The sequence below is a fragment of the Sardina pilchardus genome, chromosome 5 (assembly GCF_963854185.1).
Source record: "Sardina pilchardus chromosome 5, fSarPil1.1, whole genome shotgun sequence".
NCBI lineage: Eukaryota > Metazoa > Chordata > Actinopteri > Clupeiformes > Clupeidae > Sardina > Sardina pilchardus.
Genome location: NC_084998.1, coordinates 1,993,638 through 2,018,372, shown reverse-complemented (window position 1 = coordinate 2,018,372; position 24,735 = coordinate 1,993,638). Strand labels below are relative to the sequence as shown.

The following is a 24,735-nucleotide window of genomic DNA, read 5'->3' as shown; positions in this document are numbered from 1 at the left end:
ATCCTGACATATCACATTTATTTTTTACAGTGTACAGTATGTCTATGGTTCCAATGTATATATGACTATGGTTCCAATGTTCTGTGGAACACCTTGGTAATAGCTCACTCACACAAACCAGAGGAAAACCTTGTTGCAATGTAGTTATATGTTATGAAATGTGAATGTATTCATGTTTGATATCCTTTTAATAGTCTCTGTACAAGGATTATAATGGTTTAAGTGTAAGAATGTTTACAACATTCTATCAGTGATATTTCTGGGGCAGCCGTGGCCTACTGGTTAGGGCTTCGGGCTTGTAACCGAAGGGTTGCCGGTTCGATCTCCGACCAGTCCACGGCTGAAGTGCCCTCAAGAGCAAGGCAACTAACCCCTCACTGCTCCTCGAGCGCCGCTGTATGAAGGCAGCACACTTCTCACTGTGAAGCAGATAACGATTTTGCGCCCACCTCAGGCGTAATTGTTTCGCAACGTGCTCGTAAAGAGATGGCGAGGCATGTACAAACAGGCCTCAATGAGGACAAGACGCAGACGGCCTGTCGTGGGAGCTGAGAATGTCAAATTGTGCCTCTCCGTCTCATGCATATCGATATCGATATGCATATCAGGTGAGAGTGGGAGCTGAGAATGTCCAATTGTGCCTTTCCGTCTCATGCATATCGATATGCATATCAGGTGAGAGTGGGAGGTCCGTGTAAAAAGATGGGAGGAGGATAAGCGTAAAACATGCCTAATCATGTATTCCCCTGTATGTACTAAAACTGCCCATCAAAGCGTATGTATTTTATGCCTAAATATTCCGCCTTGTGAAAGCAAGTGTTAGATGCGGTTTGCTGTTAAATGGATCTATAAGACAATCTTTCAAAGACAACAGGATTGCTAGTTAGTTTTATTTATTAATTAATTAATGTTGTGTCTTTGTAAAACCAACCTTAACTTTTGTTGGCCTTTCGAACTTGTTACTTTCACTTTCATGCCATCCGCTTCAACTTTACTTGCTAGATTTGATCAATCTTCCATAGCCTACGCGCACAAGTATAGCCTAGTGTGAGTAGTGCTCTAAATTATCTTCATGCTTGTTGACATATGCATTGTATTATTTCATGATCGCTAAACGTTTGATTCCTTTTAATCTCTTCATCAGTTAACCTCATTCAACTGCGCTTCTGATTGAAGTGTCGTTCAGTTGTTTACTTTCGCTAATTGCGTTAGGGGGCGGAGAAAGGCGCAGATTACCCAACGAATTTCAGGATTGGTAAATAGGACGTACGCTGAAGTATCACTGCGTGCGCTTTTTTACGTGTTGGCTATGGCACAGTTAGCGCTACGTTCGCAAATCTACGTACATCTGGCCCTGTGTGTTCACTGTGTGCTGTGTGTGTTCCCTAATTCACGGATGGCATAAATGCAGAGACCAAATTCCTTGTATATGCAAGTATACATGGCCAATAAGCCTGATTTGATTTTGATTTGATTTGATTTGGTGTCTCTATGACACAAGATATCTCTCATTGCATGCTAATCAGATAGGTGTGAGTAGGTGTGTCTGATATGCCATGTGGAGAACCAATCACATTGCTTCTTTTCTCCTGCCACTCTGTACTTTGTGTATCTCATACTGAAGTGATGAAACTGCATTGTTTATCAGAACTAGAACTGAAGAAGGGAGAGATTGTTTTTGTAACAGGAATAGATGCGAGTGAGGCCGTGGGTCTTGGTCCCAAGCCAAGGCCACGGCCTCTATAGACCATAGCTCATTTTTACCCTCTCTGCTTGTAGCAGAATGAAACCTGATTCCTGCGTTTCTTGCAGTTTGCCAGTCTTCGTTAATACCAAGCGATATTACAATTTATTAACGCTTTCATTGGTCTGACTGTTTTCATTCATCTGTGGAATCAAAATTACCATCAAACTGTAAAGTCTTTGTTTCTCTCTCTCTCTCTGAGTCTGTGCTGAACAGCTGGCACCAATCTTCACGCAGATCTTCCCTGGAGCTGTGTGAAGTGCCCTCCTGCTTTAAAAGCTCCACCATCATCCCAGTCCCCCATAAAATCCTCCATCACAGGATTGAATGACTACAGCCCCGTCGCCCTGACGTCTGTGGTCATGAAATGCTTTGGTGTTGTGCCATCTGAAGGACATAACAGGACCCCTGCTAGACCCCCTGCAGTTTGCCTACAGAGCAAACAGGTCGGCAGATGATGCCGTCAATATGGGACTGCAATTCCTCCTGCACCACCTCGACTCCCCAGGGACGTATGCAATTCCTCCTGCACCACCTCGACTCCCCAGGGACGTATGCCAGGATCCTGTTTGTGGACTTCAGCTCGGCGTTCAACACCATCATGCCTGAACTTCTACATCAGACACTCACTCAGCTATCAGTGCCTGTCTCTACCTGTCAGTGGATCAACCTGTTCTGCTCACCTCATATCAAGTGCACTCCAAACTTACAGTTACAATATTGTTATTAATACGTCATCTTTGCTTTGTACTGCCTTGCACTGTATTTATATTTTATATTTAATCTTAAACATCATACTGATACTGCACTATTCCCACTCTCTCTTCATTGTATACTGCATCCTGCATCTTGCCTGTGCCTGTTGGGGTGTCCACAACCACGGTATACCTTGACAGGGACAACAAGGCCACCCATAACATCTATTTATTTGTAAATGTACACAAAGTATTTATTCCTTTATTCTTATACATCACTTACTGCCCTTATTCTTTTTTACTGTTTCTTATGTTTTTGTTGAGTGTTGTACTTGAGAGCAAATATTAACAGTCAAATTCCTTGTTTGTTCACGCAGACCTGGCCAATAAAGCTGATTCTGATTCTGATCTCTCTCTCACACACACACACACACACACACACACACACACAGACACAGACACAGACACAGACACACACACACACACACACAAAGAACAGCAAAAACGTGTTTGACATGGTGACTGTTAAAAGTGAATTTGGCAAGGACACTGATCCTCAAGAAACTCAAGTGCGATAGTTAGCCAAGTTTATGACAAGAAGACATGTAAGTTGAGTGAGTGGCGTGATGTATTCCAGTGCCTAATGCATGTATGTGTTTTAGTTTAGTAATGAGGAGAAACTCTAAAACAACTCCAAATCATTGGCAGGTATTACTAAACTGTATAATACTGCAGTAAAAGGTATGTGCATGTCATCTAAACTTCAGATACAATGACATTTATCATAATCCATAATTTATCAAAAGAGTTTGTCATTTAGACAAACTCCCAGAAAGTGAAATCGAATGTCCTGAATACTGAACGCATTAGAAACGTGTTACAATGCCCAGCTGCATAGTTTGAAAAGCATGAGGTTAGAAATTGTGTCGGAGGAGTCCTACCAGTTCAGGAACTGTTCAAAATCATACCTGTTAGGGGTGGAGCGTCACACTAACACAAATCTGTGCTTTGGTGAACACAGAGGCATGATTTCGACTCTCTTCAGATAAAGGTACGAACCAATCAGTTATTTTTTGGCTTAGGCTACTCTTCACAGAACTAAGATAGCTGCAGTGAAATGCTTTTTCAAGACAACTCTTGTTGATTAGACCATCTACGTGTACATTTTTATTGTATTGAATTCTCAGAATAAAATACAGTAAGGAAACCATGGAGTCACAAAACCTACAGAACGACAACATTGGGTACTGTTGTGATGTTTTATATATTTTATATAAGTTTAATCATAGTGGGTGAGAGTATGTTTCCCTTTTGTTCATGTTGTAATGATTGTTCATGGTGTAATGATTATTCATGGTGTGATGCTTGTTCGTAATGATTGTTTATGGAGTGATGCTTGTTCATGCCTAATGCTTGTTCATGGCCTAACGATTGTTCATGGCGTAATGACTGTTCTTGGCATATCTTTAGTGATGATAATGCCTCCAGTCCAGCAGATGTGCAGCCCCCTGAGAGCCCAACAATGTCCACAGACATCAACCAAACAAGTAAGGTCAAAGAGAAGGAAAACAGAGGGGTGTTGTCGATGCTTTTTCAATAGCAATGGATTGCATTTGCTTAAAATGTTTACTGTCTTTCGTGTACCTAAGCTGTCCACATGATCATGACAGGTGTGAGACTGTTACATTGCTATCATTCCATTTACACATTTCTTTCTGTTTCACCACTTACATTCCTCAGATAAGAGACACACCTTGGCCCGGTTTCCCAAAATCATTAAGAAGCTCTTAAGTCCTACACTGTAAAAATTAGAACTTGCCTTTTGTCCTGCAAACTAAGGTTTGTAAGTAAATATAACTAAAAAAATCAGGAAGACATGGTAAACTAGAAAAAAACAATTGATCCAACTTTTTTTGTAATTGCATCTTGCAAACTTGCAAAATTAAGTTGACTCAACTTAAATATTTAATTATATGTATCAGTGCAGTCTTCCCTGAAGTTATTTCAACTTATGAAATAAGCAAATGTATGTCTACTCAGTTTCATGAGTTAACACAACATAAAAAAAGAAGTCCAAGTTGTCCAAGTTATTTGTTTTCACTGGGTTTTTAAGTTGGTTCAACTTGAAATATAAAAGTCAACTGATTTCACTAACTTTTCAAGTTGACAGTGAAGAACTAAACTAATCAAGTTAACTTAAAATTGTAAGTTATGGTCCTAACTAAAAAAAATGTTAGTTAGTTTAACTCAAATTTTCAAGGCAACCGGCTGCCTTGAATTTTTGAGTTGAAGGCATTGACTTATCTTTTTAAGAACTACAATGTTTTTCAAGTTCTGCCAACTAAGTATTTTTAATTCAAGTTACCGGAATTTTCAAGTCTGTAAAACTTACTATTTTGAGTTCAGATACCATCCCCTTAGGAATTATGGGCAAATGTTATTTTCTTGTTTATAATGTCTATTTTTTCTCATTACTGTTTATTGTGGCTTTTTTGGATGTGTATAACACAACTCAACTATTGAACAAAATGACTATGTGACAGATTTTCAGAGTTTTGTCAGGGTTACCATTGAGGAGAAGACCATTATCAAAATATAATGTCATTTTAGAAAGCAGACATATATTAATTGGAGTGCAATGCGAAATTGACTGCTTTCTCAATTTGCATTAATCTGGCTCCTTCACGGCATCACAAAGTCGGCCACTCAATGCTTTCTTGCATTATGTGTCTGCAGGTATGCTGCTAAAGAATGTATGCCCTATGACGGACAGACATTCTGGGTTCCTCCAATAATACTGTATATAGTGTTATTGGGGGCAAGGCTCTCTGAGGGCCCTCTGTCATTTCTGGGCCCTTGGAATCTTCCTAAACACCCACCCATTGGTGTTCCTGTATTCTTTCTGGGGTGGATTTCATTTTCTCCTTGTAGGGTTCTCTCTCTTTCTCCTTGCAGGGTTTTCTCCTTGTGTAGTTCTTGACCCTAACAAATTTATCATGAATTAATGTAAAAGCAGCAACTGCACTAGTTGCAATCAGGAAGTTCATAGTCACAATGATATCACTAAGAATGTGAATATCTGTTTGTGCCGCTAGCATATTCATTACTCTAAGCTCTATGCACAGGATTAAGTCATTGTGGATGGTCATCTACATGATGGTTTGTAGCAACAACAAACAATTACATGACAACATGACCAAAACAGTATGGCCTTTAGTGTCACAGTTACTTAGTTTTAGCTTTGCTTAGAATCTTATTTCAAGATTACATTTCAGTTGGAAACTATTTGTGATTTCTTTCAGAATATGTTGACTGGTGCTGTTGCATTCTGGGAACAAACACGTTATTAGGGGATGGTAATCTGAACTCAAAATAGGAAGTTTTTACAAACTTTCCAGTAAATTTCCAGTAACTTGAATTAAAAAAAATCAGTTGGCAGAACTTGAAAAACTTAGCTTACACAACTTAATAATTGTAGTTCTTCAAAACGTGCTAAGTTTAAGTTGATTGAACTCAAAAATTCTAGGCAGCCGGTTGCCTTGAAAATTTGAGTTGAACGAACTTTTTTTTTTTTACAGTGTAAGAACTTCTTAGAAGCGTTCTTAGAACATTCTTACAACGCTCCTAAGAAGTTCTCAGCACTTAAGAGCTTCTTAACAATTTTGGGAAACCCGACCCTTGTCTGTAGGGTGTTCTGCATGATCCCAATACGCATTTATGAGTATTTGTTTTAATCAACAGCTCTTCCTGCCCCTGGGCCGATTGAGGTCACCTCAGTGAAGCCAGATTGTGTGTGTCTGAAGTGGGGGTGTCCTAAGGGGCTGAGCGGGGAGCAGCAGAAGTTCTGGGTCACCTGGAACAGCCACAGCGCTCAGTGCTCTCTCACAGTGCGAGGGCTCAACTTCAACATACAGGACCTGTCTCCAGGAGTCAAGTATGATGTAACAGTTGCCACGCTCGGTGACCATGGGAACAAAAGTCAGTGTGTGTCTGCGTTTTTTTGCACAGGTAAGGAGTCAGACACCCTACTGTCCATTTTTGGTTCCCAGAACATTCTAGTTACATAAGCCTTAGGTTCCAGTAACGTTACCTGTAGGTTACTTTTGGTTAGGTTTTGGTTGCCATTTGGTTTGCAGCGGAAAGCTTTTGCTACGTTCTCTAAATGTTAGCTGTTGGTTACATATTTGGTTCCCTCAATGTTCTCCTAATGTCCCCCTAATCTGGTTGGTGATGTTCCCTTCCCTTGAGAGTATCAATTTAGACGTCCCTAAACATAAAAAGAAAAGAAATCTAATTGCCTCTACATTTCTCTATTTTATGGTTTGAACATTCAGGTCTTGATTAGGCTTACATTGATGACTGCTACGATACAGGTGATAGGTTGCTGTGGGAGAGAAACAACCAATGTTATTGCTTATTGGTAATTCTATATTTTTCCACATATATTCCCACAGGCTTACTTTTACCTTCAAATTGAGATTCAACAATAGCATCCAGATGAATAACTTTCTTGGGTGTCAGCTGGATTTTTATACCGGGTTAGGTCTAATACTTTCACGTCTATGGTGTCTTTTTTCTCCTAATAAACTAGTCAATGGCCATATCCGGTAATTCAATGGCCATATCCGGTAATTCTATTTATTTAAAATTGTGATAAGTAGTATCTTTAAAGGGACACTTCACCGATTAGCATTAAGCTTTGTATCTTTAGAAAACCAGTCATGTTTTTGAATGGTCGTGCATCATTCCCTCAGTTTGCCTTGAGATGGGAGAAATACGGATTTCAATGTTGGACTTCCTGCTTTCAATGATGTAAAAATCATCATTTTACATCATTGAAAGCAGGAAGTCCTATTCATGGGTTTCATTGAAATCCGTATTTCTCCCATCTCAAGGCAAACTGAGGGAATGATGCAGTTTTTATAAATAGATCATTTTGCTTAACAAATTATAAGCAAGCACTTATTCTACAAGATATAGTAAACTGAGTTAACCAAAGTGGACTCCTGGTTTAAATGTAACAGACTGTCATTAAATGTCAGCAAAACAAATTCAATTTTATTCAAATCAAACAAAAAGTTTATAAACACTGGTTACTGCCTGATTAAAATGAATGGGCAGGAAATAAAGGACGCATGCCACTAAATTCCTAGGGGTCCATATCGATGACTCTCTTAACTTTAAATGGCATATTGACCATCTTGTAAACAAACTGTCCAAGTATGTTGGCTTGTTCTACAAGATCACACACTTCCTTCCACTGTCTGCCCTTCTTATATTGTACAAAACTCTCTTTGAACCTCACCGTAACTACCGTAATGTGATATGCTGCAACACATTCACCAGCCATCTTAAAAAACTAGTATCTTTGCAAAAGAAAGTCATACGGGTCCTGTCCTGGTCAGAGATAAATTCCCCCACCCATCCCCTATTTCATCGTTTTGAGTTACTAAGACTGGCTGAGCTAAATGATTATCATAATGCCTGTCTTATGTTTCAAATTGTCAACAGGCTCCATCCTAGATTAAGTAGTCTTGTTCCAATCTCCAGTGCTCAGCCCACATACCAAACTAGACATGTGCGCGCAAGTATGAGTGTTGCCTGTAGGGGGCCGCAGATTTGGAACAGGATTGATCATTGATGGCCTCAAGGTTCTGCCCTCTATCTCCAATTTTAAAGTGGTTCTGTGAATAAACTCATCTCAACTCAAAGTCACTTCTGCTAAGCAACCCTAAAGAAATCCCACGGGTCTGTATTAACATTTCTCTGGTTTTATTGCTATTCCATTAAGTAAGTTATTATTAAAAGTCCTCGGTTCAGCCCCGATTCGGCCAAGTGCAAATATGATATTAAGTAGCCTACATGACTAGGCCTATGCAGAGCAGCAATGTAATGAGTTATCTGATGAAATGTGCAACACCAAGCAAGCCGTGAACTAGCGCTCTTTGCTCAAATTACGTGTACTTAGCAATCAAACGTCCACTTGATGTCCCCGGAATAACGTTATTGCCGTGGGAGTGTAACGGTTGGACTTTTACGCGTGGCAAGTGCATTTAGTTACAAAAAGTCATTCTATTGATTCATGTGTTAAGTATCATACTGTAATAGGCTACGGTTACAAAACTGAAATCAAACACTAAAGTATTGTTTTTAGCAAAATTGATATCAGCCTAAAAATAAATATGCCTATATTTTGTTTGGCTGTTTATCTTAGTTTTATAAGGCCAATCATCTTTGAGTGAACTGTTGTGGAAAATTCCACAGACTTTACCAATTAGCCCTTGAGAAAACACCAATCAGCACTCTGGAACAAGCATCCGAAGGAGACCACGCAGACAGAGCTTCTTCATATTCACTGTATCACTATGATACTACAATCCAAACAATGTCTGAACTGCACTACCAGGCAATAGAGTGAGGGCGGCGCTACCAGCTGGTACCTCGACGAGATCCATCTGATTCTCTGAAGGCTGTGCTCTGTCTTATATTCTGTTTTGGCTGTCTCAGAAGTGCCTCCTTCTAAGAACATCACCAAACCCTATTCAGCCAATCAGAAAGAATAGAAAAGGGAGCGGGTCCATTTACAATAGTGGAAGCTCCATCATTTTCTGTTTTAAAGAATATGACGACACCTCTTATTGAGTCATAGTTGTTTGTGTAGTTCTGCTATAGTTTGGACCCTCTGGTACTTTCCTAATGTCACCCTGTACTTTCCACTGGTCTTCCTGGTACTCTCCAGTCTGCATCTATTCCTGTATTATCTTATCCAACTGGTAGGCCTACTTGCCTTCACCTTTGCCTTAGTAGAGAGTTCCCCTTTCTCTCAGCAGACAATCATATGTTGTTTACTAGAATTCATAAGAGTGTAATGTAATAATGGGTATAATGTATCTTCTTAATGTAACAAACTTAGGAAAATACACCACAGAACCTAAATCAAGTGACTGCAAACCTTTTGTATGCTACAAAAACGTACAAGCATTCACACAGAACCAAAAACAACCAAACGGGAACATTTGTGTGGAGGTACAGTGCAACCACAGCAGAACGTTGTGGTTCTGTGGTTCCCGAAACGTTAGGGGAACGTTAGGCTTTGTTAGGTTTCTGCATAACCAGAGGGAACGTTCTCTAAGCGTTAGTTCTTGATTTGCTTCTAACCTAACCTTTAGAGAACCAAATGCTAACGTTCTCTACACGTTAGGTGTTACTAGGGCAGGAGTGGGACACTTCATTTTAACGGGAAATGGAGGGGCGGGGGTCATTAAAGTAAATACTGTAGGCCTACATCACATGCCTACTACACTATCTATAAGAGAGATGGGATAGGATATAATATAGGAATAGCCTCCCCTGTGCTAATAAATGTATACCCTGTTTGATCAGTTGCGTTTGACAACTTTGGCAGAAGGCTATCTACCTATACATTGAGTGGAATCTGGAAATAATTTCAGTCATAATTTTCAGGATAAAAGTATGACTTGAGTACTCACCCATTCAAATTCCAAGGCCATTTTATTTCTGCACATAGTGGCCTATACTAGCCGAGCTAGGCATGATACTGTAGCTTCTAGTAGGTAGTATGCATACGAGTGGATGCTGAAAATAAACAGGAGGCAAAATCTTAAAATAAATACATTAATCGATTATCTTGCGGACGCATCGATGCATCTAATCGTCGGCTGTATAATCAATGCATCGATACGAATCGATTAATATTTACACCCCTACTGTCTTCACTTGCAAACGACCACTTTCTGACACCATGTCATATCTGTTGTATTCTTGGTGATAAACAGATGAGGCGTGTTCAATAAACATGCTTCATTAACGTTGTTGCTGCAGCATGTCCAAACTCATTCTAAACACTGAGGGCCAGATGTAAGTAGATTAGCGAACGTAACGCTATTTGTGCCATGGCCAACACGCAGACAGCGCACACTATGATACTTCAGTTTACGTCCTATTTATCAATCCTGAAATTCGTTGGGTAATCTGCGCCTTTCTCCGTCCCCTAACGCAATCAATCAGAAGCGCAGCAGTTGAATGAAGTTAACTGATGACAACATTAAAAGGAATCCAACGTTTAGCGATCATGAAATAATACAATGCATAATGTCAACAAGCAGGAAGATAATGAAGAGCAGTAGTTCTACTCAAACTAGGCTTACTTGTGCACGTAGGCTATGGAAGATTTATCAAATCTAACAAGTAGGAAAGTTTAAGCGGATGGCGTGAATGTGAAAGTAAGACGTTCAAAAGGCCAACAAAAGTTAAGGTTGCTTTTGATGTAGTACAAAGACGTAAAACTGGTGGTCTAATTAGCGATTCTGTCGTCTTTGAAAGATTCTCTTTTAGATGCATTTAACAGCAAACCACATTTAACACCTGCTTTTACAAGGTAGAAATATTTAGCCGCAAAATAGACGTGCGCTTTCACGGGCAGTAACCCCACACTTCTCTTACAGGGATTCCTGAACCAGAAAACCTAATAATTGAAACTGATGTGACGTCTGTGTCTGTAACTTGGAGGAAGCCAACAGGACTGGATCCGGTCTCATACTTTTTGACACTCTGCAGAGATGGAGAATGTGTGGAGACTGTCTCCACCGATGCTCTGGAATACACATTCTCCAACCTACAAACAGACACAGAATACACCATAAGTGTTTGCACTACCACCCTGAATGGAGATCGGAGTACCGCTGTCCTCCACACCATAAACACAGGTAACAAGTTTCCCATCATGGAGAAATATAAATACTTCTGCTTAGTCAAAAGTAGACAAGATGGTGCCTTAAAGTGCCCATATTATAGGCCTACTTTTTCTACTTTCTGATACTGTTTCAACAAGTCAAATTAGGCCTATTTGTTTGTTGGCCACGGCCCACTCAGGACCTTATTCCGTTTACTGTACGTCAGTGGGCAGCATGCTAGAGAAGCCAGGGAATACGAGTCATGTCGATGACATGCTATTGGAGGATTCTCCACCAGGCTTGTAAAAATTCTGAATTGAATTGAGAATGACTCCCAAATTACAATTCAATTCTTGAATTTGAGGTCAAAAACAGGATGTAGAATTACAATTCAATTTTGAATTAAAGGAAGTAGAATTGAAATGCAATGAAATTCAAAGAAATTCGGTCCGTGTATGTTTTGTTCATTTGATATTCAATTCAGAATCCAAAATCAAAAAATGACTTGTTAATTCATTATTTGTTTATGAATGTGATACGAAGAAGTGATACGAAGAAAAAAGACAGTATTACGGACAGTAATATGGCCTAACAATGTGAGTGGGTAAAGCTTTATTTGGGTCAGTGTATAAGCCTACTAGACTTGATGTAGCCTATTTGAAAGTTTAAAAGCATTTGTGAAATTTGCTGCCTATTGGATGGCCTGGGTCGCTTCCGGTAGTTTTTCAGACAATGGGACCTGGTGACTTTATCAAAGTAAATGGTAACACTAAAACAACGGGCTACATTAGGATTTTTGGAGGAAAAGACCAGAGAGAGACCCAAGAGACCTGCCTCAAAAGGAGGCATTGGACCATTACAAGGCAAGAAATGGTTAACAGAGAACCATATCAACATTTTAGAGTGGCCCAGCCAGAGTCCAGACCTCAATCCATCAAAAAAAGTAAGCACAAGGCCAGACTGATGGCAAATAATCGTTCCTGCATCCAAACCCAGATTGTTGCTAAAAAAAGGTGCAATCTTGAATTGTTGTGGAGACATGCAGAGGCTTGGTAGCTATTACAGTATTAGAACTGTTTTGAGAAATGAAAAAACTGTTTTTTTTATGAAAAAATGAGCAAATGAAAAATGGACCTGTTTCTACCACATTGTCTTGCAACCGTTAGCCATGTGGCAGTGTAATTTTCAGTCAGAACAAGCATATTGGTCACGAGAAAATCAACATTGAATCAATATTTGCCAGGGGTTTGAATCAGTTTGTTCTTAACTCTTTATGGATGGGTATGTCAGTATAGATCGATTAGTGGCAGCTTTATGGATGGGTTTGAACCTCTGCCAGAGAATGCTAGCCACTGCCACAGCACTTATTTGCCCAAACCTTTGGGCTGTGCGGACTGTTGGATGTTTACAGGTGTACAGTCACTTCTTAGAGTAATTTGTGTGTATTGCTTAGTTTTTGTATTTGAGATGGAGATGCACTTCATTAATTATTAAATTATTTTGATTTTGAATTATTCAATTTTTGAATTATACAATTGTTATGTCAAACTATTCTGTAGGAAATGGACCAACCACGTCTTTGGTCGACAGTGAAAAGTAAGTGTCATCAATTTTGCCAGGGGTATTAAAGACCTTAAAGGGGATACTTGTGTGTCTTGGTAATGTCTATAGTTACCTGACTAGTCCTTCACCAGTCTTGGTAATGTCTAGAGTTAACTGACTAGTCCTTAACCAGTCTTGGTAATGTCTAGAGTTACCTGACTAGTCCTTCACCAGTCTTGGTAATGTCTAGAGTTACCTGACTAGTCCTTCACCAGTCTTGGTAATGTCTAGAGTTACCTGACTAGTCCTTCACCAGTCTCGGTAATGTCTAGAGTTACCTGACTAGTCCTTAACCAGTCTCGGTAATGTCTAGAGTTACCTGACTAGTCCTTAACCAGTCTCGGTAATGTCTAGAGTTACCTGACTAGTCCTTAACCAGTCTTGGTAATGTCTAGAGTTAACTGACTAGTCCTTAACCAGTCTTGGTAATGTCTATAGTTAACTGACTAGTCCTTAACCAGTCTTGTACAGAGCCCATCACAATATACGTCTGTTTCTTTTCTCACAGCCATCCCAGTGAACTTTTCCCAATCGAAAAACTCCCAGAGAGATGCCGACAACTAACAACAGGCAATCCAGCATGTTATTTACTTCTGTTAAAGAAATTATTATGTTATTATCATTGTTAAGGATATTTAGGTGTGTCTCATGTCTCACATATTATTTTGCAATATCTGCAATATATCATGTATATGTGCACTGCTGATGCCAAGAGTATTCTTGCCAACATTGTTCTTGTTTACGTCAAAGGAAACAGATGTACCTGCAAAAGCAGGATATGTTTGATAGGACGAATTATGACAAGGCCGCTTCTTCTAATAAAAGAACTACCCAGAGTTTCAGAGGACAGAGACTGTTTAGCAGGGAGAGGGAATCCTCCTGTCTGAACGCTCTCTCCTCTCGGCCAGAGTAAAAACATACTACTTGTTGTGGTTCTTGTGTCTTAAAATCTTAAATACTTGGAAGATTTTCCTAACATTCTTGGTCCTTCGAGCCGGATGCCAATACACCCAGGACCTGGGGACTGCTCGTCGAAAGCTGAAGACTGCGCGCAGCCTGCGGTTTAGGACCGTGGAAGAAAAGACCAGCACGGTAAATTCCGTGCCGGCCAGCAGACGACGATCAGCCCAGGACTGGTTGACGGCATTTCGACGAACAACAGAGCAGAACCATAATAGTGTGAGTATAAAAATCCTAGGTTTTATTAAAAAGGGAAAGATCGCATTAAGTTGCTGTTCTCTTATACAGCTGTTAAAAGATAAACTTTCCAGGGGGATCGAGTCCCGGGGGGCTCGAGTCCAGCCTGAGGTAAAAAGTGGTCCGGGACCACTTAGTTTATCTAAAAGGGGTCCGCGGGGCCGCCTGAAATCGAGAAAAAATTAAAAAAATATATATATAAAAATGAAAAAAATAGAAAAAAAAGAGGCTTGAGTCCCGCCTAAGTCGACAGGAGAGGGAAAGAAGGAGTGTGACTGAGAAGTGTGTGTGTGAAGGGATTGTCTGTGAGTTAAAACGAACAATAGAGCCTGTGAGAGATAAAACACCCAGGGGAAGCCAGACTACGGTCTAGAAGCTCGCTTCCCAGGCTTGTTGTTTGCCCTAAGAGGACGACACAGATCAACCCCTTATTTGTAGACATGGGAAACACTCAAAACAAAGAAAAAGTTTTGATAGGCGATGCCAAATTTATGGCTCGAGTCCATCCAGGACATGAAAATTGGCTACCACGTTGGAAAGATACATTTGAATTTGAAGGCAAATTAACAGTTCCTAACTGTTCTAAATTGCTGCGCGACGTACTAACGCACCACTCTAAAAAGAAGGGTGGATTAAAAGCGCATCATCAAAAAGAAATTGATGCGGCCAAATTGTGGTTGGAGGAGGCAAAAAAGCGTGAAAATAAAATAAAAGAGCGAAAAAATTGCACTGTAGCATATGTTAAAGAAGAAGACAATATGCCAGGCGTCGCACCTCCTCCCTATAACCCACAACCACGACTGGCTGCAACAGCACAACCGGCACCCCCGCCTTCCCCCGCTCTGGAGGAAGCATCCCCTCCCTCACATTATGATAAAACTCTGGATTGGCCTCCACAGCCGCCGCGGGTGGAAGCATTTCCAATGATAGAACTGCCTAATCCAACATTTAGGCCAGATCAAGCCGTAAATGATGCCAATCCACACTTAATGTATGTCTATAGGACATGGACACAGGAAGATGTTAAAAAAGCGGTGGAAGGAATTCCATCACATAAAGCTCAAATTGATGAATTTTGCGATGAAATGAAGAGCATAATAGCGGTGTACCACTTAAATGGTTTCGAGGTCGAAAGGATGTTTCGATGCAAAATGGGTTCCGATTGGAGCCGTGTTAAAGATAGCTTTGTCGCCCATGCGAATGGCATAGCGCACGCCCCTGGCTCTGCTGATCTTACTCAACAGATCCAAGCCTTAGAGAATAAATGTAAGGAAGTTTTTAGAAAACATTGCGATTACACTAAAATACACGCCACAACACAAAAAGACGATGAGGATGTTTGGGAGTTTAGAGACAGATTTGAAAAAGTCTTTAAAGCTTATAGTGGTCTGAAGTCAGAAAGTGATGAAGATAAGGCAATTTTTGAACAACAATTGAAGCAAGCATTACTTCAGAGTTTCAGACCAGAAATAAAAGAATGGATAGAGAAACATTTTGTTACTTTCAGAACAGCAGAACTGCCAGAATTTATGGAACATGCTAAACATGCAGAGAAAACAGTGAAGAACAAACAAAAAGAAAAAGAAAAGCAAGACTCAGAGAAATTAGTGGAAGCATTTGTGATGGCATTACAAGGCAATAGGCCAATGCAGAAAACATTTGAAAATGAAGGTGATGATAGCAACAAGTGTTTCATCTGTGGGGGTCACGGGCATTGGTCTCGTGTCTGCCCCACCAAAGATAAGAAAGAACAGATACTGTACGATAGAGAGTATGTAAATGGGGAAGGAAAAGAGCTAGAAATGTGTGAGGAATTTCTAGACTATAGCTGATGTGTGTTTAAATGACTAAGAAAGTGATAGCCTAAATATTAAACTAAATATTTGAATTCTGCTGAAATTGCGTTTTTAAACATAAAACAGTTAACTGTTTTAGCACTGCCTGATTACTCTAAACCATTCATACAAATGTTGATGTAAAAAAAAAAATGGTTTCATGACCACGGTTTTGATACAACAATGGGAAGCTAAAAATAGACAGTGGCATTTCACTCTTCACAACTGGACCTTGTGGCGAGAGCCACCCCCGTGTGTGCAAGTTGTGCCTGCCACTGCAATGGCAGTACAAACTTCTGTTGAAGTTGTGCTTTTTCACCCATTGACTGTGAAAGTCCCACATGCCGTCTCCCTATTACTGTTACAAACTAACATGACATTCTTATCTCGTATGACAGTATTGTTATCACAACCACACATTAAATATGGTGTAAACGAAGCAGCTTATGCAGTGACTAACTGCTAAATTAGAAGTTAAACTTTTGTCTGCCACATGCTCTGCACAGGTAGCATGTGAGCTTTTTGCGAAAAAGAAAGTGACAATATACACAGACAGCCAATATGCCTTTGCTGCGTCTCACATTACCGAAATCATTGTACAATAGACAGCTATTTTGAGTCATGGGCAGAGCCATGTCTCAACAGGAGGGATGTGTGCACTAGTAGACAAACACTATGCAACATATGGATTTACAAACTACTCACAATAGTTTTGCCATCAGTGCATTTTATGTAGTAAACATAATTCACAGGGCAGATCGTATATCATGCCTGATTTCTCTCATAGTAAAGCTACACCTGATGATGATGTAGGAGTAGTGGAGCAACTGATTAAAACACTGTGTTCAAAGGAATATGTAGACACGGATACTGCTCCCTCTCTCTCTGTTTCTCCACAGGATCCCAGAGTGAAACCAGGAGACTGTGTTCATCAAAGTCATCAAGAAAAAGTGCTGGTCCGATCTGCACTGGGAATGGCTCCACAGAGTCATCCTATCTACACCCACTGCAGTGAAGGTGGAGGGCCGGACCGCTTGGACACACCTCTCTCATTGTAAGGTTCGAGACTTTCCAGCTGCAGAGTCAACCGCTGAGGAGGGGAAGCCCGACTCCAAAGGGGATTAGAGGTTTAGAATCTAGTCGTCTCAACGTCGGTGAAGATTTTGGATCCTCCCAAGCTTAGTGACGATGCCTTGAGGTAACAGACTTTTAGTGTTGAGGCTGGCCCTTGGAGCGGCTATCACGCTCACCTTGCTGACACTTGTTACAAAGACTGAACAAAAAACTTTTTTTCTTGAAAGACAAAGGAAGCCGAAACAAGAGATGGATTTTGTCAGAGGATCTGCATACCTACAACAATACATGTGTATCACTTCTGATTTGAATAATGTGTCTGATTGCTATGTGTGTTCTCTGATGCCAATATCTGCTTCTCACCCCCGTTTGATAGCCGTAAAAATTCCTTCTGTACAGAGTTCATGTATAGGTTAATGTCTCTTATGATAATTCTCACATGAAAATGTTTAAAGATGGCACTAACACGACCTATGTCTGTGCAGTGACACACCCTTTCAAGTACATAAAGTCCAGTGTAACATTGACCCCTTATCCTAAAATAAAATTCCCACTGATATAGCCCATAACAATGAAAGTATATGTGTAGTAGAAGGTAAGTTTTCTCCTCTTGCTTGTGTACACAAGTGCCGCTGCTATGGCAGGGTAATGGAAGAATTTTTCCTTAAATGGTTTTCTCCTCAAAATAAGATCAATCATGACTGAGGTTTTCCGTTAAGGTTTTCGCTTCCATCAAAAGGTTTGAAACTTGCTATTCAAGTTGGTAACAATTACTACATGCTTTGATTTTATGTGTGAGTTTGGAATAAGGATGTGTTTAGTGTGAAGACATACAGTACATGTTGTAGTTCTTTAGTTTTAGTTCAGAGTTGAATCGTTTGGTTTTGCAGTTGAAATTGATAGTTGAACAGCTGGTAAACTAGATTTAAGTTTGGTTAATTATTAACATGAATCCATGTCTGTATTATTATTGATCAAAAGCTGAATATTTAAGTAAAATGTAATGGTTAAATTGATTAACCTCATGATCAGCAAAGAAGTTGTTACAGAAAATGTATCAATGGATCAAATGATTGTGAAGTTACCAATGATAAACAGGAGGGAAATGTTAAAGAAATTATTATGTTATTATCATTGTTAAGGATATTTAGGTGTGTCTCATGTCTCACATATTATTTTGCAATATCTGCAATATATCATGTATATGTGCACTGCTGATGCCAAGAGTATTCTTGCCAACATTGTTCTTGTTTACGTCAAAGGAAACAGATGTACCTGCAAAAGCAGGATATGTTTGATAGGACGAATTATGACAAGGCCGCTTCTTCTAATAAAAGAACTACCCAGAGTTTCAGAGGACAGAGACTGTTTAGCAGGGAGAGGGAATCCTCCTGTCTGAACGCTCTCTCCTCTCGGCCAGAGTAAAAACATACTACTTGTTGTGGTTCTTGTGTCTTAAAATCTTAAATACTTGGAAGATTTTCCTAACAACTTCCAACAAAAAGGAGTGACATAGATGGAAATTCAGCCGTCAGAAGATGGACTTTCGGACGAAAACACAAGAGTGCGAAGATTAAAACGGTCCTTATGGTTGGAGAAACTGGAGCTGGAAAAACAACTCTCATCAACACCATGGTCAACCACGTGTTACGGGTGAAATGGGAGGACCAACTTTGGTTCCAGATTACGGAGGAAAGCGAAAAGAAGTTGCTGACGGAATCTCACACAAGTCACATCACTGTGTATGAGATGGAGACATCCTCTTCATATCTCAGAGTTATTGATACCCCGGGTTACGGAGATACTACTTCAAAGAAGCTTGACGAGCAGGTTTCAAAGAACTTGCACATACTGTTCAGCTCTGAAAATGGTATTCATGAAATCGATGCAGTGGGTCTTGTGGTAAAATCTACACAGAACCGCCTTACCGAATTCCAGAAGTATATTTTTGATGCCATTCTCTCCCTGTTTGGTAAAGATATAGAAGAGAACATAGTTGTGTTGATCACACACTCAGATGGTCTACCTGCTGAAAACGTCCTCACTGCCCTCAGAGAGGGTGAAGTGCCTTGTGCCATGGATGACAGCGAGACACCACGCCATTTTCTGTTCAACAACCGACAAACTGAAAACCGTGAGGAAGAGGGCTTCAAGAGGCCCTATGATTTGGGACAACGCAGCATGGAAAGCTTTTTCAGTTTTATGGAGTGTGTTGATGCAAAAGAGTTGAAGATGACAGAAGGAGTGCTGAGAGAGCGCAAGAGGCTGGCGGCCTGTGTCCACAACCTACAGGATGCCATCAAGATGGAGGAGCTGACACAGACAGAGCTCATGCAGACTCAAAAAGCCTTGAAGGAAAACAAAAAGAAACCAACAAAAGACTTCACCTATGAAGTTGATGAGGCTTACAAAGCCATGGTCCCAATCGAGTCATCCTGGTGGCATTTATCCAAGACAGCAACATGCTGCACCGTCTGTAAGGAGAACTGTCACTATCCAGGCTGCTGGTTTGCAAAAGACCTCTCCCTGTGTAGCGTCATGAAAGACGGCCACTGCACTGTGTGCTCAAACAAGTGCCCTGTCTCCTCCCATGTCAAGCAGAAGATGATCTACGTGCCTAAAACCAGAGGGGTTACAAGGGTCATTGGGACCTTGGAGCGACAATATACAGATTTAAATGAGTGTAAGAAAGGAATCGAAAAACAACTCAAGGAATCAGTAAATAAAAAGGCCGCTTTGTTGGAACAGGCATATCAGTGTATTGTCAAACTGGAAGAGATTGCATTGAAGAGGAACTCCAACACTCTCCTTCATCTTGACTTCCTCATTGAGAAGATGAAGGAAACTGGAGCCACTGAGAAAGTTGAGAAACTACAGGAGATAAATAAGATTATTCAAGCTCCAAATAAAAGCACATTGGCTCGCTTGGCAGGTAAGAAGAAGTTTGTTGTACATTTCATTTGTGTTGGCAAGCTGTTAATGTGTTATTTGTGGAAAAAAAATTGAATTACTTTTGATTTTAATTCATATCTCTAGGCTATTGAAATACTGTACATCCGTTGTAAATTTAATTTTTTTTATGGTAATGGTACTAAATTGGTATTGAATGTTTGTTCAGTAACACTTGAAGGTATCTACATGACACATAACACATTAACCCTAACCCTAAATCTAATTTATCATGACAAAAAATGAATGCGAAAAATGCTTAAGCTCATTTTCCACCTCCCCTCGAGCAACATAATTGATATTTACCTTTTTCCCGTTCATCCAGCCATTCTGTGAGTCTGACGATGCAACTTTTAGCTTAAGCCTAGCATAGATAATTGAATCTCGCCTGCTAGCATTGCGTTTAAAAGTGACTAAGATTTCCAGAACATTTCCTATTTAAAACCTTGATTATTACGCCAGATGAGAGTGCAGTTCCATGTCAAATCAGCCTAGAAAAAGGTTTCATTTTCCCTTTGTCTTATTGCACTTTCTAATTTCAGAGGAGACAAGTTTTAAATGGGAAAATTACCGGCAATCTTAGTCACTTTTAAACGTGAAGCTAGCAGGCAAGGTCCTAATGGTCTAAAAACTGATTCAATTATCTATGCTATAGGCTGAAGCTAAAAGGTGTATCCTCAGACTCACAGAATGGCTGGATGAATGGGGAAAAACGTAAATATCAATGGTTTTGCCGGAGGGGAGGTGGAAAATGAGCTTAATTCCAAAAATGGTGGAATATCCCTTTGAGACCAACTTCCAAAAGCTGATTTTTTATTGCTCTTTTTAGTCAACTTTAGGATGGGTTCCTAAACTTATGCACATCAGAGTAGATACCTTCGTGTAAGTGTAACCGTTTGTTCTAAATCAAATGCAGTTCCAGTCTTTGATTATTATTGGCTCAACCTTGTTTGAACCTGTTCTTAGTCTTACAACAACAAAGATCTAACCAATCAAAGACGGGAACTATCATTTTAAAATATCCATTTGAATGATAGATCTAGTTGCAATACATTTTTTCACCATTTACATTTCTTGCAGATGACTTAGTCCCTGAGAATTTAACAGTAGACTCCGTGACAGCCACATCAGCTAACATTAGCTGGGGCCTCTCGCGTGAGACGGAGCAGCTGCCACACAGCTTCCTGATCTCCTGCCAGAGTGAAGGGGCCGAGCCCAACATCATCTCCTCAGAGTGCCGCAGTGCAGCCATCACAGGCCTGCAGCCATACACACAGTACACAGTCTCTGTGTCCACTCAGCTGCCGCGCGGAATAAAGAGCCAAGCTGCTGCCACTGCAGTCCACACAGGTTTGCCATTTCAAACCACTCCTGCATCACTCTTGTGTCACTGATTTCACAGAGATACTTCTTTGAAGCTTCTTGGGACTATTATCAACATAAAATGCATAACTGATTTCACAGAGATACTTCTTTGAAGCTTCTTGAGACTATTATCAATATAAAATTCTTATTTAACTTGCCAATAGCGACTCACAATCAAATTGTCCCCAACATTTGCCTGGCTGAAAGACTGAACAGCAGACATGTTCATCTTTCTGTAGCCTAGCCAAGACCTCGCCGGTTCAACGTAAACGTCACTCACTACTCAGAGAGCACTGAGATGTACATAGTCATGGCGGCCTACAAATGAACTGGTTTTCTACATTCCTACATACATAAAACATTTGGAGTGTTTTTATACCACCTTTTTTTTTTATAGCTGACGCCAACGTCTTATAAGGCCAAAATGTTAGTCGGTACTCCTTTAAGTTTGTCCAGCGGCATTTAGATTGGCGTCCGTTTGTGATGTTGGAAATGGGAGGTGAATGAACCTTGTCTAGACCCAACCTCAGTTTCGATGAGATACAGTTTGGTGCTAACCAAGCTAAACATCAGTATAGTTCTACACACTTCTTCACAAATATCCATTACAATGTTTTTTTATAGAACTCCCTGTACCAGAGTCCCTAACTGCTGAGGCTGGTGAAACATCTGTGTCCGTGACGTGGGTGAAGCCAGCAGGACCGGATGAGCTCTCCTATTCACTGACCCTCAGCAAAGATGGGGAAGCTCTCGAGACCGTCTACACAAGATCCCTCAGATACAACCTCTCCAACCTACAGACAGACACAGAATACACCATAAGCGTCTGCACCACACTAAGCAATGGAGATCAGAGTGTGGCCGTCGTCCACACCACACACACAGGTATCATAGCTTAATCACAACACCACACACACAGGTATCATAGCTCAATCACAACACCCGGAAGAGAAATAACAAGAGTTTTGGTTCAGGACTGTACTGTTGTGGAAGCCGACAAGTTAATTGTATAAGGTGTGACATGAGACCAATGGCAGAACTTTCTCGCTGGAGATTAAAAGAACATGTAATTAATTGAGTTCCATACTTTTAAATCACAGTGGGTATAGACATAATTCACCACAGCTTGTGTTACTGTAGCATTCCTCTTCTCTCACAAAACCCAATTAATCAAAGAGCAAATTAACATCTTTTACAGGGAATCTTCTAGCGTATGGAAAATCGGAGAGTGCCAAACCTGATTGGAATCATCCCATATCACAACTAATCAAGAAATGTCAACCAACAAGAACAGGCTCACCAGCATGTTACTTGCTTCCAACAGAGAAGAGTGACATTGATGGAAATTCTGCTCTTCGCAGATGGACTTTTGGAGAAAGAGACAGGACTGTACCAACTAAAACAGTCCTCTTGATTGGAGAAACCGGCGCTGGGAAAACCAGGCTCATCAACACCATCATCAACTACATCCTGGGAGTGGAATGGGAGGATAGAGTCTGGTTTCAGATCACACAAGAAAACATCACAACTGACATAACAGTGTATGAAGTTTACATGGAAACCAGCTCTTCATGTCTGAGAGTTATTGACACTCCGGGATATGGAGGTGCTGATTGGACGGAACTTGACCAGAAGACAGCTGAGAACTTGCGATTCTTGTTCAGATGTGAGGATGGAATCCATGACATGGATGCTGTGGGTCTTGTGGTGAAATCTACACAGACTCTCACACAATTCCATCACTGCATCTTTGAGCCCATTCTCTCAGAGTTTGGTGAAGATATAGAGAAGAGGACCACAGTGTTCATCACCCACTCTGAGGGAATGCCTGCTACAAATGTCCTAACGGCCCTCCGTGAAGCTGAGGTGCCTTGTGCCAAAGATCCTGGTGGAAAACTCCTCCATTTTCTGTTCAACAACCAACAACCTGAGTGCTATGAAGACGATCAAGCGCGCGCCTATTATGCAGCATGGAACCTAGGAAGGGGCAGCATGAAGGAGTTTTTAGCTTTTCTGGAAGACAGCCAGCTGGGATTTACAGATGCATCAGAAGTTAGTGTGAGAGAGCGTAAAAGGCTAGAAGCTTGTGTCAGCAACCTAAAAGATGCCGTAACCATGGAGATCATGAACCAGAGCATGCTTCAGCAGATGAACCAGGCCCTGGAAAAGAATAAAATAAAACTGGACAACAATGAAAATTTCCTCTTTGAAGTTGAAGAACCGTACAAAGAGATGGTGCCAGTCAAGGCATCTTCTTTGTGGCAGCTGACCAACGGGGCGATGAGCTGCCCCACATGTCAGGAGAACTGCCACTATCCCGCCTGTGGGTGGGTGCAGCACGCGTCCGCTTGCATTGTGATGAGGAACAACAGGTGCACAGTGTGTACTGGGAGGTGCCCTGCCTCCCGTCATGTCAAACAGCGCAAGATCTTCAGCACTGAAAAGAGGCGGGTCCTAAAGCAGGCTGTGGAGTTGAAACAACACTTTGGTGAACAGGTGGACCTTAAGAGAGCAGTTGAGAAGGAGATGAATAAATCTGAAGCTAAAGTGTCGAATTCACTGGAGAAAGCCTACCGGTGCTTGGTTAAACTGAAGACGTCTGGCTCAAAGAGGGATTGTATGTCCATTCTTTCACATCTTGATTACTTCATTGAGAAGACAACAGAGATGGGAGATGATGACAATGCTCAGAAATTTAAGGAACTGTATGAGCAAATCCAGACTCCAAGAAGAACAAGAAGCAAGTTCTACTCTCTGTCTCTGCGTTAGATCTACAGTCCATCTATCAGTGGTGAGCGGGTCATGAGAGGCTTGTGGTCGCCTGATATTTAAATTAACCTGACTGCAACCACAACTGCGTATATTCATGAAGACAAAATGATATCCAACCTGCAATCTGTGCTTTTGATTAATGTAGCCGAACGTGCCGTGTATTCTTACTAATCTATGTGAAATAGATTTGCATGAACAGAAACAGAAAGCTCTCTTTTATCACGTCAGCGGTGCCTGCAGGTCTACGGCTGTATGCACTGTAACCTTCCATCAGCCTACAAGCAGTGAGAGAGAATTCCCCTGTGCGTCACTCCAGGTTGGCCTGCCATCATTTCCAGCCTCTTCGCAGCACTGTAGCCTATTAACTGCATGACAGTGGGCCATTTATCTATTTTATTTTAAATTGTTGCTTCTCCAGTTTCTCTACCGTCTCCATTTTCATCCTTCTATCACACAGGCAAGTGATGTGGCAGGTTCACGCTGCATCCATTGAAGTCTTTTAGCAATCTTTGAAAAGCATTCGCTTATAAAATATCTTATACTGTACATGATAATTAACTCGTCCAAACAATTACCTGAATATCATTTCAAATATGTTTTTGTGTTTTTATGTTTATGTGGGTCTTTGAAGTTTGTATCTATCTATCTATCTATCTATCTCCATCTATATATACTGTATATAAGGATATATAGATTCTCAAAGCCATTTAGGTCATGAAAAATATTGAGCTCACTTTTGTGTTAAATGATGGGAGGTATAGGCTAATGTTTTCAATCATGTATTTGAGAACTCGAAGACATCTCTTTTT

At 40.6% G+C, this 24,735-nt stretch overlaps 2 protein-coding genes across 3 annotated transcripts; both read left to right on the top strand.

Moving 5' to 3' along the window:
• Nucleotides 1-3,364: 3,364 nt before the first annotated feature.
• Nucleotides 3,365-15,541, top strand: LOC134079847 (receptor-type tyrosine-protein phosphatase H-like). Of its 2 annotated transcripts, none has more exons than XM_062535955.1 (6): nucleotides 3,365-3,490; nucleotides 3,910-3,986; nucleotides 6,181-6,447; nucleotides 10,905-11,165; nucleotides 12,692-12,728; nucleotides 13,243-15,541. In XM_062535955.1, the coding sequence occupies exons 2-6, from the start codon at nucleotides 3,962-3,964 to the stop codon at nucleotides 13,361-13,363; spliced, it is 711 nt and encodes a 236-aa protein (XP_062391939.1). In that variant the 5' UTR covers nucleotides 3,365-3,490; nucleotides 3,910-3,961; the 3' UTR covers nucleotides 13,364-15,541. The 2 variants fall into 2 exon arrangements, with proteins under 2 accessions (XP_062391939.1, XP_062391938.1); XM_062535954.1 differs by lacking the exon at nucleotides 3,365-3,490 and adding an exon at nucleotides 3,560-3,683.
• Nucleotides 15,542-18,328: 2,787 nt separating this feature from the next.
• LOC134079846 (uncharacterized) lies at nucleotides 18,329-24,708 on the top strand (the record flags this gene model as incomplete). Its single annotated transcript, XM_062535952.1, has 4 exons — nucleotides 18,329-19,772; nucleotides 20,870-21,139; nucleotides 21,779-22,039; nucleotides 22,353-24,708. Coding segments are annotated over 4 exons (3,546 nt in total), but the record flags the coding sequence as incomplete, so codon positions are not given.
• Between the last annotated feature and the right edge of the window lie 27 nt (nucleotides 24,709-24,735).

What these genes read in the sequence shown, in the direction of transcription:
- LOC134079847 (XM_062535954.1), top strand. Translation starts at nt 3,649, where the DNA reads ATGGAGTCACAAAACCTACAGAACGACAACATTGG. An exon ending in GTCTGCGTTTTTTTGCACAG is followed by an intron (nt 6,448 to 10,904) that starts GTAAGGAGTCAG and finishes CTTCTCTTACAG; the next exon opens with GGATTCCTGAACCAGAAAAC. An exon ending in CCTCCACACCATAAACACAG is followed by an intron (nt 11,166 to 12,691) that starts GTAACAAGTTTC and finishes ACTATTCTGTAG; the next exon opens with GAAATGGACCAACCACGTCT.